This window comes from Rhinoraja longicauda, chromosome 9 (genome assembly GCF_053455715.1).
Source record: "Rhinoraja longicauda isolate Sanriku21f chromosome 9, sRhiLon1.1, whole genome shotgun sequence".
NCBI lineage: Eukaryota > Metazoa > Chordata > Chondrichthyes > Rajiformes > Arhynchobatidae > Rhinoraja > Rhinoraja longicauda.
Window position 1 is genome coordinate 18,145,454 of NC_135961.1, and position 16,948 is coordinate 18,162,401.

The following is a 16,948-nucleotide window of genomic DNA, read 5'->3' on the forward strand; positions in this document are numbered from 1 at the left end:
GAGTTTCTGTTGATAATTGTGGCAATGTTTTACTATTAATGGCAGTTTCCAAAATGTGTTACGGTCAAAGGCAAACTAAACCAGGACCTAATTCTGTGGAGACTTTCAGTGCTGGATGACTCAGCACATTAAGGATTACATGCAGGGCTCTGTATGACAGTGGAGATTGGTTTTATGGTGTGTTTACATCAATTTGCGAATTCTATCTCTAAGATAGAGGGCATGAAAACCACCAGCAATACAAAACCAAAATGGCTTTTAAATAGATGTTACCTCCTCTGTATAGAGGGCTGTGGAGGAAAGGGTAAGGGAAAAACTGCAGATGCTGGTTTAAATCAAGGGTAGACACAAAATGCTGGAGTAACTCAGCGGGATAGTCAGCATTTCTGGAGAGAAGGAATGGGCGACGTTTTGGGTCGAGACCCTACTTCAGACTGAGGGTCTCGACCCAAAACGACACCCATCCCTTCTCTCTACAGATGCTCCTTGTCCCACTGAGTTACTCCAGCATGTTGTGTCTACAAAGGATGAGGGAGTTGGATCCACTATTCCCAGCACTAGATGATCCAGTTTCATGAGTGCCAGTAAAAGTACTGATAACCATTTCATGTATTCCTGCTGATTCTGCAGTCCAGAAGAATTCCATGGAATTTTTGTCTGGTCATCTATAAAATTTGCACAGTGCTACCAAACTGAAGCACAGTCTAGATTTTCAGCTTGGTTGATATCCAGCAATAGTTCTGATTAAACCTAATGTCATGAAGAGAACATAAACCCCGAGCTTTCCTTTGATTTTCATCATTTGCAATAACTTTGCATCACAACTTTTTTTTAATTAAAAATTTTCACTGTTGTAATCGTCATATAATTTTTCTAAACTTAATCACTTCATTTGTTGGCCTTCATCTGTTATTTCCCTTTGCTAATGGACTCCACCGTTATAAAGGCTGTACCTTTTTAGCTCTGTTGTTTGCAAGTAAGCAAATATTTTTTTACCACATTCTGGATATTCATTTCGATTTAAAGTTCTGGGTCAATTACTATTTAAAGTATTATGCTTGTATTGCAATTGCCAAATCGGTCAAAACAAAAAGGTCTCTGCTATTGGCACAATTATACTTTAAGGTCAAAGACTATGGAAAAATAATGAATTAATGCAAGTATCATCACCCCTAATGTTATTGATAAGTTGCTTTTCTTTTGCTGGGTATTTACAAAGTAAAAGCAAATTACTGAAATTAACCTTGTACTCAAACATTAGAAAAATGAATTGGGGATGGTATTATGCTGATGTAACATACTTCCTGTTCGGGGATTAAAGAAACGTACCAATCTTAAGGGATTGGACAGGCTAGATGCACTAAAAATGTTCCCGATGTTGGGGGAATCCAGAACCAGGGGTCACAGTTTAAGAACAAGGGGTAGGCCATTTAGGACTTAGATGAGGAAAAACCTTTTCACCCAGAGTTGTGAATTTGTGGAATTCTCTGTCACAGAGGGCAGTGGAGGCCAATTCACTGGATGTTTTCAAGAGAGTTAAATTTAGCTCTTGGGGCTAACAGAATCAAGGGATTTGGGGAAAAAGCAGGAACAGTGCACTAATTTTGAATTATCAGCCAAGATCATATTTAGTGGTGGTGCTGGCTTGAAGGGCCGAATAGACTACACCTATTTTCTATGTTTCTAATAAAAGGAACAAGTTAGTGATCAAGTCTAATTTTTTGACATTGAATGTAACCACCAGTTATATATATATATTTATTTTTTTCTGTTGTCTGCCAGATTTCGATGTGTTGCAAAAAGAACCATCAAGCCTAAATAGAGTGATGATACTGGTGTCTTATTTTTCTACAAAGGTGAGTTCCAAATAACTGAAATTATTCATTTAGACATCAACTTTAAGACAAATGTTTACTCGTGCAGACTTAATGCCGATTTTATTTGGAATGAAAATCTAATTTGTATCCATCCAGTTCTCCCTTGTATTGTTAACTGCAGCAAATATTTAAGAACAAATTATTATTACAGTAAATCTGAAAGAAATGCTGGAGACAATCCAAAATAAACAAACATCCACAGAGGAAGGGTTAATTTTAGGTTTACTTCATAATACCAGAGCAGGCAGGGGATTAATAATTAAATTTATTAATTTCTTAGGATAATTGTAACATCATTTAATGCATTGATCTGGCATATAACCAAAAGATCAAATTAATAATAAATCTTGCACTACTTCCAGAATGAAAATACTGCCATTTTAATTAGTGGCCAGGCAAATACTTTAAACCAAAATTTTACTTGGTAAGTTATTTAGAATTATTCTTTTTTCTATGATCTAATGGGATTTTTTTTTGAGAGTTTAGGTCGTGAATGGAAACAAGCTTTTCGTCTCCTCAACTTTTGGGGCATGTAAATGCACCAAAAATGCTTGTACTTTGTTTTTAAATTACTCCACCCTCTCCTGCATTGAGGAATGTTGATATTTGAAACTGAAGTTCAACAGGATTAAATCCCACACAATATCATCTTTGGTTTTGATACTTGCTCCACCTCTCTACAACTCCTAATGAATATCCAGGTTCCTGACATAGACCTACTTGAAAATGAATGTCCATTGCTGTGTTTCCTTGCGAGCAGTCCAACCATATTACAGAGTATTATGTTTGTGCTGCTGCAAGTAAGAATTGCATTGTTCCATTTTGGGACATATGACAATAAACCACTGGACAGTGCTCTGTTTCTTTTGGCTGGAAATTATTATTACGGTGCAGCAACTACTAAAGAAACTTGACATTTTTCCTGCCCCGTGCACTGAAAATTCTCTTTCTCGTTAGCTTATTCAATAATTCAAGATTTAAGGCAGGTTTCAATAGCTGCCTCAATCTTATTTGAAGCCAGCAAGATTTGCAACAGATCCAAAGGATGGCTTACAGACGTCAAAGTACCCAAGGACAACAGACTTGCCGCACTGACCTGATTTAATTTTAAGAAAGAGCCAGCTCCATTTCCACTGCTAAATGTTAAGGAGGTTCAAATGCAAAGTATGAATTTGCAGCTAAATCAGCCGAGAGTTCTTCAGGAACTGTATGAGGACTTGGTAGACGAACCTGTATTGGGCTATAGTCTGTACCATCAACATCCGCTGTTGACGGAGAAATCCCAACATAACCGGAACTTCCAGCTTCTAAAATGGAATTGCAGAGGTGTTTTAATGCGCAAAGTGACAAACATTTTGTAATGAGATAATTCAAATACCAATAGACAACTCCAAGTTTAAACACTATAATAGTGCTAAATATAACTAAATTCACAGCCATGAGACATTTTGAATAAATAAACCAAAATGTAGATAGACACAAAAGGCTGGAGTACCTCAGCGGTACAGGCAGCATCTCTGCAGAGAAGAAATGGGTGGTGTATTGGGTCGAGAAACTTCTTCAGACTGGTTAGGGATAAGGGAAACGAAAGATATAGACGGTGATGTGGAGAGATAAAAAACACAATGAATGAAAGATATGCAAAAAAGTAATGATGATAAAGGAAACAGGCCATTGTTAGCTGTTTGTAGGGTGAAAATGAGAAGCTAGTGCAACTTGGGTGGGGGAGGGATAGAGAGAGAGGGAATGGCGGGGCTTCCAAACCAAAATGTAGTATGGCTTTAAGTGTGTGGCCTCTTATTGGCATGTTCTCACTATTTTTAGCAAAAGTTTGATTTATTTTTTATTATCAAAAATTGTACTCAATTATTTAAAAACAATATTTACAATACAATAAGACAAAACATAACCCACCACTAGAATACTACGCAAACAAATATACAAAATGAAACTATTATACAATTGTATTACAATCCCCATCCAGGATACATCCAACCCCTCGTGGTGCCCAGCGGTCCCAGAAATCCCCCAGGGTGCCCGTGGACAGCACACAGTCCCTCTCCAACACCACCCGGGCGCGGACGTAACCCTGGACAAGGAGCAGGCAGCTGGCTCGGGCAGAGCCCTCTTCCGCCTGGCGCCGTGAGTCACGGATGGCCTGCTTGGCCAGGCCCAGGAGCAACCCAACAAGGATATCTTCAGCCCTACCCTGTCCCCTGCACACAGGGTGTCCAAAGATGAGGATGGTGGGGGAGAAGTGCAGCCAGGAAGCAAGGAGCAGCCCTTTTAGATATTGGAACGGGGCTGCAACCCCACGCACTCCATGTATACGTGGTGCACAGAATCACACTCTCCATATACACGTGGTACACAGACTCACACACTCCATGTACACGTGGAACACAGACTCACACACTCCATGTACACAGACTCTTTCAGCCCGCAAAAGTGGCAGGCGGCGGGCGAATCTGTGAACCGCGCGAGGAACAGTTTGTAGGGGACTCCCCGGTGCAATACCCTCCATCCCAGGTCCCCAAAAATTTGATATTAACAGGCATGTGAGTGAGGTTAAAAAAAAGAGGAAAAGAGCCGAGCGCTTGTGTGAGACATACAGCGGGGGTCAAACAATTGGAAAATGTACACACAAAATTACTAGTTTCAAGCCTCTTTTAGTGCATTTCAAAAAACGGACATTCCAAAATAATGTGAATATGCCACTGTCTACTAATAACATTTTGAAGTATATTCGCACATTAATTGCTAATCAGCCCAAAAAGGTGGTAATTGGCTTTTCTGCTGTTTTTTATATTTTAACCCCGTCTTATTTAATTTAGTTATATAATCTTGCACTGAAATTTAATATTTACTCATTACAGTTCCACCACTGATTTTCTGGCACTCTTGATTCCAGAGCTTTGCTGGTTTATTGAGCCGGCCAAGGAAGCCGGCTTTGGGGATAGATTTGCTGGCTGCAGCTGGCTGGAGTTCCAGAGCCCCGGCCGCAGGTTGCAAATTCAACCCATCGATCGGCTGTGGAAGTCCCGATGAGGTCGAGATTGGCTGCCTTGCCCAGCCTTAGTCTCACATTTTCGGGCAGACTACCAGTGGTGGTGGGGGGGGGGAGGGATTTCTCGCGAAACCCCTAGCGACCTCTAGTGGCCCGAATTGACAAATTGGCCATGGAAGTCCCGATGAGGTCGAGATTGGCTGCCTTGCCCAGCCTCGGTGCCACATTTTCGGGGAGACTTCCAGGGCACGTGGGGGATTTCTCGCGGAACAGCTAGCGACCTCTAGCGGAACCCTAGTGTTCATTATGAGTCTACATCGTTTCTTTTCTTTTTTTTCCGATCCAATTTCTCTGTTAGTAAATGTGATTTTGGCAAAGTGAAAAACGCGGAAATCATGCAAAAAGTGTGGAAAATGGATTTTAAAAACGCGGAAATCCGCAGATAAGCGGAAAATTCACATGCCTGTATTAGGTGTTTGTCATCTTTCGTAAAAAATAACGGCGTCTACTGGGGCCAAATATTTCAAATAAAAAAGTAATTTAAGTTGAAATGAACACTTTGAGATATGGTAGTAAATAAGGTCACTTTTGGGATATAATTTGAAGTGCTCCAATGGAATGCATTACTAACTTAGTCTTCATGCACAAGAAGAAAACTTATGCCTAAGCAATCTGCAACCAATCCAGTTGCAAAGGAACTAAACAGATGGACGGTATGTCCTTCAGGATGCTAGACAAGATTATACTTTGGTAATAAGGCTTCTCCCTTGAATCCTTACTTTGGGTAGTTGCTTTGTGTAGTTTTAGGCAGGTGCAAATACATCCCTGCTACAGAGATTGTGGGCTATTGTTCTGAGGTGCTGGGAAGGAATTCTCAGCACCAATCCCTGAACACTGTATACAGTGAAGACAAAAGTACGTCCCCATAACATGGCATTTGACGGTTTACCTTGTTCTGGTGGAGAGTCATTGCAGCAACTGAAAATGACCTGCATCTCCATTTTGATTAGCTAAGTCTAAATTTTCCATTTTATGCTGCATTTTATCTTTGCATCTTTCAGTATCTCCGGGTTTGTCCGAAATGATGCATTGCAGACAGAACTGCAAAATGACAAATAATCTAATGTCGCGGTTATAAATTGAATAGATAAGCTAGATGTGTGTGTGAGTATATATATTCCAGATATCAGTAAAATATGCAATGAAATACAAATGCCTGAAATTCTAAACATTTGTATAGTGACAGTGAACAAACAAGCAAACAAGTTAACCATCGGAAATAAAATGTCCTTTGTATAAATGATCCTTGCAAGTTTCTATACATTGTGCAGTCCACGAGTTAGAAAAACCTGCAAGGATCATTTGTCCAAACAGTTCAAAAAAAATCAAAAAAATGATCTGACAGATTGCCTTTTCCAATTTTTCAGCATAATGATTTTAACACAAATGCAACACGATTACATTCCTTCTCTCCCGAGATGCTGCCTGACCTGCTGAGTTACTCCAGCATTTTGTGAATAAATCGATTTGTACCAGCATCTGCAGTTATTTTCTTATACAACACGATTATAACACTGCTTTGTTAACAAAAGACACTGGATGACTAGAAGACAAGAGTGATCAATTCACTCCCTAGAATACCAACTTGAAAAAAAATGTCAATTATCAGGAACATGGGCAGACAGAACTTGCCATAAAAGCTGCCAGCATTTCTGAACTACCAGCCTTTCTCTTTGTGGATTCCTGCACCAATTTGCTGTCCACTTTTATGGGGTTTTGCCAAATGTACTCTTAGATCTTGCTGCAAATCCCAGCACTTGATGATCAATTGTTAATATTAATGTGTTAACTAATATAAATCAGTTAAACAGAACTGAATTTACTTAATGTTTTAAGTGAAAAAAATAATCAATATTTATAATTGTCTCTGTACTTATCTCAACACCCCAATAATTCCAGATCCACAAGTGCAAAGAACTCTTAATTGCCCAAGGTGTAGCCGATACTTGCTGGCAATATCCACATCCCATGAATGAATAAAAACCATTAAACCACAAAAAGATACCAGGCCACTGGTTCCTTAGTGCTTATTACTTATAATCTGATTACAAGCCAATAACTCACCTCATTATGCTCCAAACAACCGACCATGACTTCCGTTAGTATCACCACCCCTGTCCTTCCAGCTCCTGCACTGCAATGCACGACTATTGGTGGGTTGCAGCTTTTGGTAGAGTCGAGCATGCTATTGGTGTGCCGACGAACTGACTGAATTTCTTCTAGATAAGCTGAGACATTAAAGGAAAATGTAGTTAGCAACAAAACTAAGTCCTAACACACCGAGTACATTTTTGATAATTTCCTTACTGATTACCACCACATAGCACCCATCGTAGCTTATTGGAATAGTCAAATTTTGGAGCTCAATCAGCCCTGGGTGAGGGTGTGGGCTGCAGATGAGATGGGGCAGGCAACAATAGAGGTGGAGATATCTTTAATGGTGGCACAGATAGGTGGGTGTTTCGACAGTCTTGAGTTCAACATGCAATGCCCATACGTGTATCCTTCTTCAAATACTTGCAAATCATGTTATTTCTATGACTTACAAACTTCTACAGATGCACCATAGAGAGCATAATATCAGGTTGCATCGCAGCTTGGTTTGAGAACAGTTCTGCCCAAGACAACAGACAACTGCAGAGAGCTGTGGATGTAGCCCAGTCCACCAAGATTTAAATCATAAAATTTGGACAGGACAATTCAGCCAGTAAGAAATATTGGGAACAAACTGTATTGTGCAGGCATTTTGAGCCAGACCGGCAGTTGTGCATATTCTTTTTGACCACATCTGGACACCACTGCTCTACAACAAACAGTATGTTTGCTTAATAATACGTTTTTCCTATTGAATTAGCGATGAATAGCAAATGATAAGGTTAACATTTCATTCCATGAGTATGCATACTTACACAAAAAACCCTGAACGTCTTCTGGACAGCCGTGGTCTGGCCAGTCTGTGTACTGCAAATGCCACACGGTTCTCTCCTGCCCGGACAACAGGTGCTTGACCTTTAAACCCGTAGTTGCATAGCAACCAGAATCTGTGCGGAATTTGGTTGTCACCTTAAATTTTCCGTACGTTGCTGAGCTGTGCTTTGAGCCCAGTTTGGGCCAGTATCGATGGGTCTTTGGTTTTCCTCCTTCCTGCACAACAAATGATGTTTCATAGGTTTAGGAAATTTAAAGCATATATCTCTCTACAGTTGCTTTGTCTTGAGTTATACCAAGAATAAATCCCTCCCCCACCCATGTCGCACTGGCTGTTCTCATAGAACAGGTTGCCTACCTGAAAGGCAAGCATGGGATTGAAGTACAACAAGAACAATTGAAAATAAAAGAAGAACTGAGAAGACAGAAGGAACAACTGGAACTAGATGCTGAACTGGCAGCAACCAAGACAAGACTCAATGTACTTGAGGCCATGAAATCAAGAAGCAGCTCTTAAGAGTATCCGATCCGATGAACTCTTACTTGAGAAGAGAAACTGCTCAAAGGGAAACATCAGCTAAATCAAGTGCAACAGGTTTTTAGAGCAAAACAAACAACTCGGGGACCATCTGCTAGAGCTCATGATAGGACCGACCGAACTCACAACTCTCTTCAAAGACAAAAGGCAAAGACTCATGAGCAAAAGGGTGTGTGGGGCATATTCGCATTACCCCCCTGATGGAAACCAAGGTGATATCTATAATCTAATCCAGAAGCAAAATGATATCACTGTTCTTCTGGCTGAACAAAATCTTTCTTCTACTCTACCACCGAGACATTCCTGTTTATGAAGGTGATCCTTTGCAGTATGAAATTATCATCATGGCATTTGAGAGGAGTGGAAAGAAAGACTAATGATAACAGTAACCGCTTACATTTTCTACAGCAATATACAAGAGGCCAAGCAAAAGACTTAGTCCGCAGCTGTCAACACTTACCTCCAGCCCACAGCTATCCTAAGGCAAAGAAGCTGCATAAAGAGCATTTTGGTAATGAACATAAAATTGCCACTGCATATATGGTCAAGGCCTTGGCTTGGTCAGTGACCAGACCAGAAAATGTGAGAGCATTGCAAGCGTTCTCACTGTTCCTTAGAGGTTGTTGCAATGCAATGGAACATCTCACCATATGGAGGAAATGAATGTTGCTTCCAATATGAAGACTATCCTTCTAAAACTGCCTTACAAGCTCAGAGACAAGTGGAGGGATAAGGCATGTAAGCTACAGGAAAAACTTGGATATCGAGCTAGATTTTCTGACCTGGTAGATCCACTTTTTGGGAACATCCAGGAAGCCAAGCCAGTTGCAACTGTCAAAAGCTCTACTCTTGCTAAGGCGAGAGAAAGGCAGCAACCAAGAGGAAGCAATTTTGCAACAACTGCAAAGCCTGTGGAAGCACAGGTGCAAGAAAATCTGGCAACAAAGGGAATGAAAAGAGACATACGTATCACCAAGCCACAAGGTTCTTGTTTGTTCTGTAACAAAAGTGGTCCACAGATCAAGATGAAGGAGCACAAAAAAAGAATTGACTTCTTAAAGAAGGGAATCTGTTTTGGATGTTTGAAAATAGGTTACATGAGCAAAGACTGCAAGAGTCGTTTGGCTTGTGATGTGTGCAACAAAATCATCCTGAAATACTTCACATTGAACAGAATGAAAAGCCAATTGTGAGTGAAACTGTTCTCTCATCTCAAATGTGTGGGCATATTGGGGCCGGTGATGAAACCTGCATCTTCTCCATTGTACCAGTACAAGTAAAGAGCCACAAAGGGAGCACAGTGTTGCAAACATGCGCACTTTTGGATCATGGAAGTCCATCTACCTTTTGCACAGAAAGCTTGATGAGAAGGCTGAACATTACAGGACAAAAGACCAATATTCCCTTGCGTACCATGAACCAAGTGAAGCCTGTGATCAGTCGTCTTATCTCAGGTTTGGAAATATCTAGTCTGGACAAAGACAATTTTATTCAACTATCTGATGGGTTCATACAAAAGACCATGCCTGTTTCTCAGCTAAAGATTCCTAGACAAGAAGACCTGAAACAATGGCCTTACTTGAAGGATATCAAGATTCCTGAAATAAACACTGGCATTGACCTACTCATCAGGACAAATGCTTCAAAGGTATTGGAAACTTGGGAGCTGTCAACAGCCAAGGGGATGGACCATACGCTGTGAAAACCCTACTGGGACGGATCATCTATGGTCCCCTGAGAAGAGACAACAACAGCAGGGATGTAAATGGCTGCCCTGCTGCTGTCAATCAAATATCCATTGCAAACCTAGAGGAACTACTGGTCAAACAACACAATCATGACTTCAGTGAAAGAACCAGCAAGGAAACGGAAGAAGAGAAGAGGTAAAGTTCTTGGACATTATGAATCGCTCAGCATGGATGACACTATTGTCTAGACTTACCTTTCAAGCAAGAAAACGCCAGCATGCCAAATAATCATTGCATTGCAGAGCAATGCATCCAGAGCTTGAAATGCAAGTTGGCAAGAATGAGAGGTTTCACGATGAATATACATCTTTCTTCGCACAAATGATTGACAATGGTTATGCTGAAAGGGTACCAGTGGACCAGTTGAATCAAAGTGATGGAGAACTCTGGTACATCCCTCACCACGGGGTGTATCACTCAAAGAAAGCAACTTTAAGGGTGGTCAAAAAGGCTTTTGGCATTGTGGCCTTCATCAGTCAGAGTATTGAGTATAGAGGTTGGGAGGTCATGCTGCAGTTGTATAAGACGGTGAGCCCGCATTGAGAACATTGTGTTCAGTTCTGGGCACCATATTATAGGAAATATATTGTCAAGTTTGAAAAGGTTCAGAAAAGATTTACAAGGATGTTGCCAGGACTAGAGGGTGTGAGCTATAGGGAGAGGTTGAGAAGGCTGGGTCTCTATTCCATGGAGTGCAGGAGGATGAGGGGAGATCTTATAGAGGTATACAAAATCATGAGAGGAATAGATCGGGTAGATGCACAGTCTTTTGCCCAGAGTAGGGGAATCAAGGACCAGAGGACATAGGTTCAAGGTGAAGGGGAAAAGATTTAATAGGAATCTGAGGGGTAACTTTTTCACACAAAGGATAGTGGGTGTATGGAACAAGCTGCCAGAGGAGGTAGTTGAGGCTGGGACTATCCCATCGTTTAAGAAACAGTTAGACAGGTACATGGATAGGACAGGTTTGGAGGGATATGCGCCAAGCGCAGGGCAGTGGGGCTAGTGTAGCCTGGACATTGTTGGCCGGTGTGGCCGAGTTGGTCTGAAGGGCCTGTTTCCATACTGTACAGACCTCCCAACATTTGATTTTACAAATTCAGAATTTTGATGTCCATAATTCAGAATTTTACATCAAAATTCATAATATGGCACGTAAAGCAACTTTTCAGCAAAAAAAAAGTATGCACGCCAAATGTGCGTACGCATGGCGCTACATTCACGTGTGAAAAACGACTCTTATTTCCAACAGTCTGTAGTTCTTGGACTACATGTACAATGTCAGGCCTATCATGAGTATATTCTACTGTTATAGAAAGGTTATTGAACAGAAATACTTTTTACAACAAAGAAAAAATTGTTTTGTTTTGTTTTTTCTATTTTGCTTTCTCCTGACACATCCCAATTCTCTTGGTATTGAATAAAAAAACAATGGTCATAAGGTGTATGACTAAGTTAGGAAGAGTTTCATTTAAAAAACTGCTCATACCTAATTTAATTGAAGACATACTTGCTCCAGTGGTCTTCAACAGCAAATCACAATGGCCCATGTTCCCCCCAACCCTACTCCCCCCAACCCCTACTCCCCCCACCCCTCCCCCCCCCCCCATCCCTGCCAAATCCACTCCCCCACCCCTCCTCTCCCAATCTCCTCCCACCCCCACTCTCCCCCTCCCTTCCTCCACCCCCCAGCACCCCCACTCCCTCCTCTCATTCCACTGCCCCCCTCCCCCGCACCCTAACTCCCTCCCGCCTCAACGAGGCGAGGCCGGGCGAGCGGCGAGGTAAGGCAAGGCTAGCGGTGAGGCTGGTCCAGTGTAAATTTGAACATAGTGACAATATGTCTCCAATTTAGGTTTGTTAATGTTACCATTAGAGGTCCATTTAATTAGTTTTGGTGCTAGTTGGATAAGAAATACATTTCCTGTGCTTGGGATCAGAAATACTTTCTTGTGAGGCATGAAAAGGAGAAGTAGTTTAAACTGCTGTGTGCTTTGAAATCAGAGGTTGTTTTAAGTGTCTGTTAAAAATACCACTTAATATTTAACAAAGCTAGAATATTTCCTGCTTTGAGCAGAGAAATGTAATACTGCGGACGTACGGTTTTATAAGGTAACACCAGTTTAACCGAATTGCAAAAAATAAGAGCTGTTATGTGTAACCAGAGACGTTTGTTCATTCACTTCACAAAACAACAGGAAGTCCAGTGATCTTAAGGGCATAATAAACATTTGATTCAATAATCTCCTCTCAATGTTCCTGCCACGTATAAAACATCATTTAGTAAATATAACAACATGGAACTCACCTCTTCTGCTGTAACCATGACAATAACATTCACTCCTTGCTCCCACACCATCTGCCAGAAGTCATGACATGTATGAGGCAAGGGTCCCTGGGTAGCAATATAATGCCAGTCTTCTCCAGCCACAGTAACCTGTCAGTTAGAAGCAGCATCATAAATGGACACACTCTCCACAATATTGCATGATTGAATATTTTGAGCTGGACTGGGCAGTACCAGCTCCCTCTAGTGTTAACTGAAATTGTTCTGCATTCCAATGTGTAGGAAGGAACTGCAGATGCTGGTTTAAACCAAAGATAAACACAAAACGCTGGAGTAATACAGCGGGACAGGCAGCATCGAGGCAGGCAGACAGGCAGCTCTTCTTCTGACTCTGAAGAAGGGTCTTAACCCAAAATGTTAACCATCCCTCTCCAGATGCTGTCTGCCTGCTGAGTTACTCCAGCATTTTGTGTCTATCTTCTGTTCTGCATTACATATGGAAAGAAAACCAGGATCTCTTTTTGAAAAGAAAATGCTTGGAAGGAGTAGCAGGGGCAACAGGTAGGTATTGGATCATAATGACAGAGAAGGGAAAAATGCGATTCTGAGTGTCAGGTCAGGAAAAGGCAATGGTTTAGCACAGTTAGAAGACTGACGTGGAATCTGGTGCAGAATGGAACAGCGTCTGAGAGAAGATGTGAAGTGTTGCTTTCTTCACTGGGGTTAGAACAAGGGGAGTCCAGAACAAGGGGCCACAGTTTAAGAATAAGGGGTAGGCCATTTAGAACTGAGATGAGGAAAAACTTTTTCAGTCAGAGAGTTGTGAATCTGTGGAATTCTCTGCCTCAGAAGGCAGTGGAGGCCAATTCTCTGAATACATTCAAGAGAGACCTGGATAGAGCTCTTAAGGATAGCGGAGTCAGGGGGTATGGGGAGAAGGCAGGAACGGGGTACTGATTGAGAATGATCAGCCATGATCACATTGAATGGCGGTGCTGGCTCGAAGGGCCGAATGGCCTCCTCCTGCACCTATTGTCTATTGTCTAGATACTGCTGCAGTTGATCACTGCTGCTGCCTCTGATTAAAGGCCACTTCACTGCATGAAATGATCAGGTTTGTCGGTGAGCACTGGTTTAGGTGGTGTGGCTGTCATTGTTGAATCAGTGGCAGGATGCTTAAGCTGTGGATGTGGGTGTTTGGTTTGGAGAAGTTCAAAGTGTGCGCGATTGTATGAATGGTAGGAATGTCTGATAGCATTTGTGGGTGAGTAAAGATGGGGCCGCTGTTTCTAGAAGCTGTTGGTGGTGTTGATAGGCTGTGACCTTCAAAGTTGCCTTCATTGACCTCAACCCCAGAGATGAGTTCACCGGCATTTTGCAGCACTGTATCCAGGTTGTGACTCCTGCTACTGACAACAGGTGCCATCCTTTGGGCCTTGGTGGGATCATTGACAATTCACTCCCTCTCCAAGGCCTCAATACGTGAACCTCACTTCAGCATTGTCATTTTCAATGCTTCCCATGCCAGAATAATTTCTGGAATGCACCCTTTCTAAAGCATGCAGGCTGGCCTTAAATAATGCAGATAGACACAAAAAGCTGGAGTAACTCAGGGGGACAGGCAGCATCTCTCGAGAGGAATGGGTGACGTTTTGGGTCGAGACCCTTCTTCAGACTGAAGGGCCTCGACCTGAAACGTCATCCATTCCTTCTCTCCAGAGATGCTGCCTGTCCCGCTGAGTTACTCTAGTTTTTTGTGTCTATCTTCGGTTTAAACCAGCATCTGCAGTTCCTTCTTACACACTTAAATAATGCAGGTTAGTTTTAAGCACTATTTGCACTGGAGCCCCTGCTAATGTGATCACCACGAAAAACACAGTTTAGCTTATTGTCGCCTATCCTGAGATACAGTGAAAAACCTTTGTGGATGATCAGCCATGATCACAATGAATGGCGGTGCTGGCTCGAAGGGCCGAATGGCCTCCTCCTGCACCTATTTTCTATGTTTCTAAGTCCTAACCAGTCAGTGGAAAGACTATACATGATTACCGCTTGATGCAAAAAAAAAACCAGCATTGCAAATCCTGAACTCATTTTTCAAACACCCCATCAATTTGTTGCTTTTACAGATGTCAGCATTGTTTTAATAATGTGTCTCTGGCTGTCCAGTGATATATGCTTCCTGTTGTTAAAAAAGACCGACAAATATGGTGGTGTCCAATTGATGTATATGTTTAGAAGTCTTTACATTATACAATAATGTTGACTTGACCATGTTGGTAACAGGTTTGATTGCTGGCTTGTAGGACCTACTGAAGACTAAACAGCCTAATCTGTTCTACGGATACACTGAATGTAGATACAAAAATGCAATTAACCTTATGCAGTGTTAAATTACATTCTATACATCTCAACATTAATATGTAAACAGCTGTATAGAGAAATGGGATTAAACCTTCATAAATATTCAGCACATTTTGTAGACCAGGAAGTATTATAAAAGCATTATACAATGCATAAAATAAAGTAATGGAGCAGCTAATGTAGCCAGTGACTAAGCATCAGATGGGTTTCCTCACCTTGATGTGAGAGGCATTTACGTAGCCAGTATTGTTTTCTTTGGTTGGCACAAGTTCCACCCTGTTCTCCTCATAGGGAACTACATCCCTGAAACGATTCCGTTCTGCATTTTCTGGAAGAGTTGCTGTGGTGAAAATACCATCCACCATCTTCTTTGGGATCTGCTCGTACTCTGTAAACACCATATCTTCCTCCAGCTTTCTTTCCAGCATCTTACACTGCATTTACAGAAAGGGAAAGGGAAGTTTTTCAAGTTTCCTTCAGCATCTCAGAAACAAGTGACAAACTGTACGATTACAACCTCAGATAGAGGTTATTATATTTACTGCAATTGGTATGGTGGGGTGGAAGGATAACAGAACAAAGGCACTAATCTTGCAAGATGCAAACCCACCCTGCAGAAATAAGGCTATTGAGGTAGAACCCATTTTTATTGACAGGACTACCAACGTACACTGTGAACATTGTTGCATTTTTTATTGATATCAAAATATCAAAAATAAAAATATCCAATACAAATATCACCAGGATGGAAGTTTAATTAATTCCCAACAATATGAGATTAAAAACATAAAATGCTGGAAACAGGTCATTCAACATTTGTGGGAAAGGAAACACTTCATCAGAACTGGGGAAAAGGGGAATACCTCATGTAGTGAGGTCAGGGTTGCTCCAGGGATTAATTAATAGGTTGGAGAGAGCAGTGATTGAGTAAGAGAATGAACAAAGGAGTATACAAATTATGAAATGAGCGCAGTTACAGGGAGAGACCATGAAAGAATATAAAAATTGCAAAAAGGCAGAGTTGTAAGAATCACTCAACAAGTTAGGCATTGCTAGTGAAGAAAGAAACACTCAGCCAGATTCTCCACAGCAAAATCGTCCAGTTCTGATAAGCATGGGAAGCAAGCTATCTGAAGCTGTAGAACTCCACACTCTGCAGAAGGCTGCAATGTGCCCAGACAAAAGATGAGGTGCTGCTCCTCAAGCTTACATTAGTAACATTTATAACGGTGTAAGAGACCACAGACAGGCAGATCAGAATGGAAGTGGGACAGATGATCGTAATGCCAAGCATAGGGCAGCTAAGGGGCCATTCTTGCAGATTGAATGCAGATGCTATGCAAAGTGTGTAGGAAGGAACTGCAGATGCTGGTTTAAATAGAAGATAGACACAAAAAGGTGGAGTAACTCAGCGGGACAATAGGCAGCATCTCTGGAGAGAAGGAAAGGGTGACGTTTCGGGTCAAGACCCTTCTTCAGACTTTGCAAAGTAGCCACTTGGTGTCTTCAGTGTGTAAAGGGGATCACGTTGTGAGCTCCGAATGCACACATTAAAAGGGGAGAAGTGCAAATGAATCACTGTTTTACCTGGAAGAACAGTTTACGATCTTGAATGGTAGGAAGGGAAGATCTAAACGGGGAGGTATTGCATCTCCTGATGCTGCAAGGGCCTTGAGAAGGTGAGTGGTTATTGCATCTCCTGATGCTGCAAGGGCCTTGAGAAGGTGAGTGGTTATTGAAAATGGGAGAGCAGATGAGAGTCACAAAAGAGAGAGTCCCTTTGGAATGCTGGAAGGTATGTCTGGTGGAGGAATCAACAATTATAGTATCCTCTCATCATTCCAGTTCCCTTCAATTGGGAAGGAGTGATGCATTTGCCCAGTTTTTTAAATTTGCTCAGTTATATTCACTGAAAATTAGATAAATTATATTAGGTTTGCTTTTTAAAAAAAAAACATCATTAAGAGTAAGCACATCAATATAACCAGCTTTGTTCTCCCTGTGACCGCTGGGTTCTCCTGGTGCCTCTGGTCACCTCCCACATCCCAGGGACGTGAAGGTTAGTAGATAAATCGTCACTAAAGTGTAGTTGAGTGGTGGAATCTGGGGAAATTGATGGGGATATGGGACTAATGAACG

The 16,948-nt window shown here is 41.6% G+C and overlaps 1 protein-coding gene across 4 annotated transcripts in view; it reads right to left on the reverse strand.

Annotated features, from left to right (window-relative positions):
* Positions 1–469: 469 nt before the first annotated feature.
* LOC144596516 (tyrosine-protein phosphatase non-receptor type 14-like) overlaps positions 470–16,948 on the reverse strand; it is a 179,469-nt gene continuing 162,990 nt past the window's right edge. For 3 of the 4 annotated variants that reach the window (XM_078404901.1, XM_078404902.1, XM_078404903.1), the window contains 5 exons: positions 15,025–15,243; positions 12,467–12,595; positions 7,854–8,088; positions 7,009–7,172; positions 470–3,184 (listed from right to left, as the gene is read on the reverse strand). In XM_078404901.1, coding sequence (XP_078261027.1) covers positions 3,056–3,184; positions 7,009–7,172; positions 7,854–8,088; positions 12,467–12,595; positions 15,025–15,243 — 876 coding nt within the window. In that variant the 3' untranslated portion in view covers positions 470–3,055. Of the gene's footprint in view, positions 3,185–7,008; positions 7,173–7,853; positions 8,089–12,466; positions 12,596–15,024; positions 15,244–16,948 lie in introns of those variants that run through there. The other variant, XM_078404904.1, reaches the window with a different exon arrangement.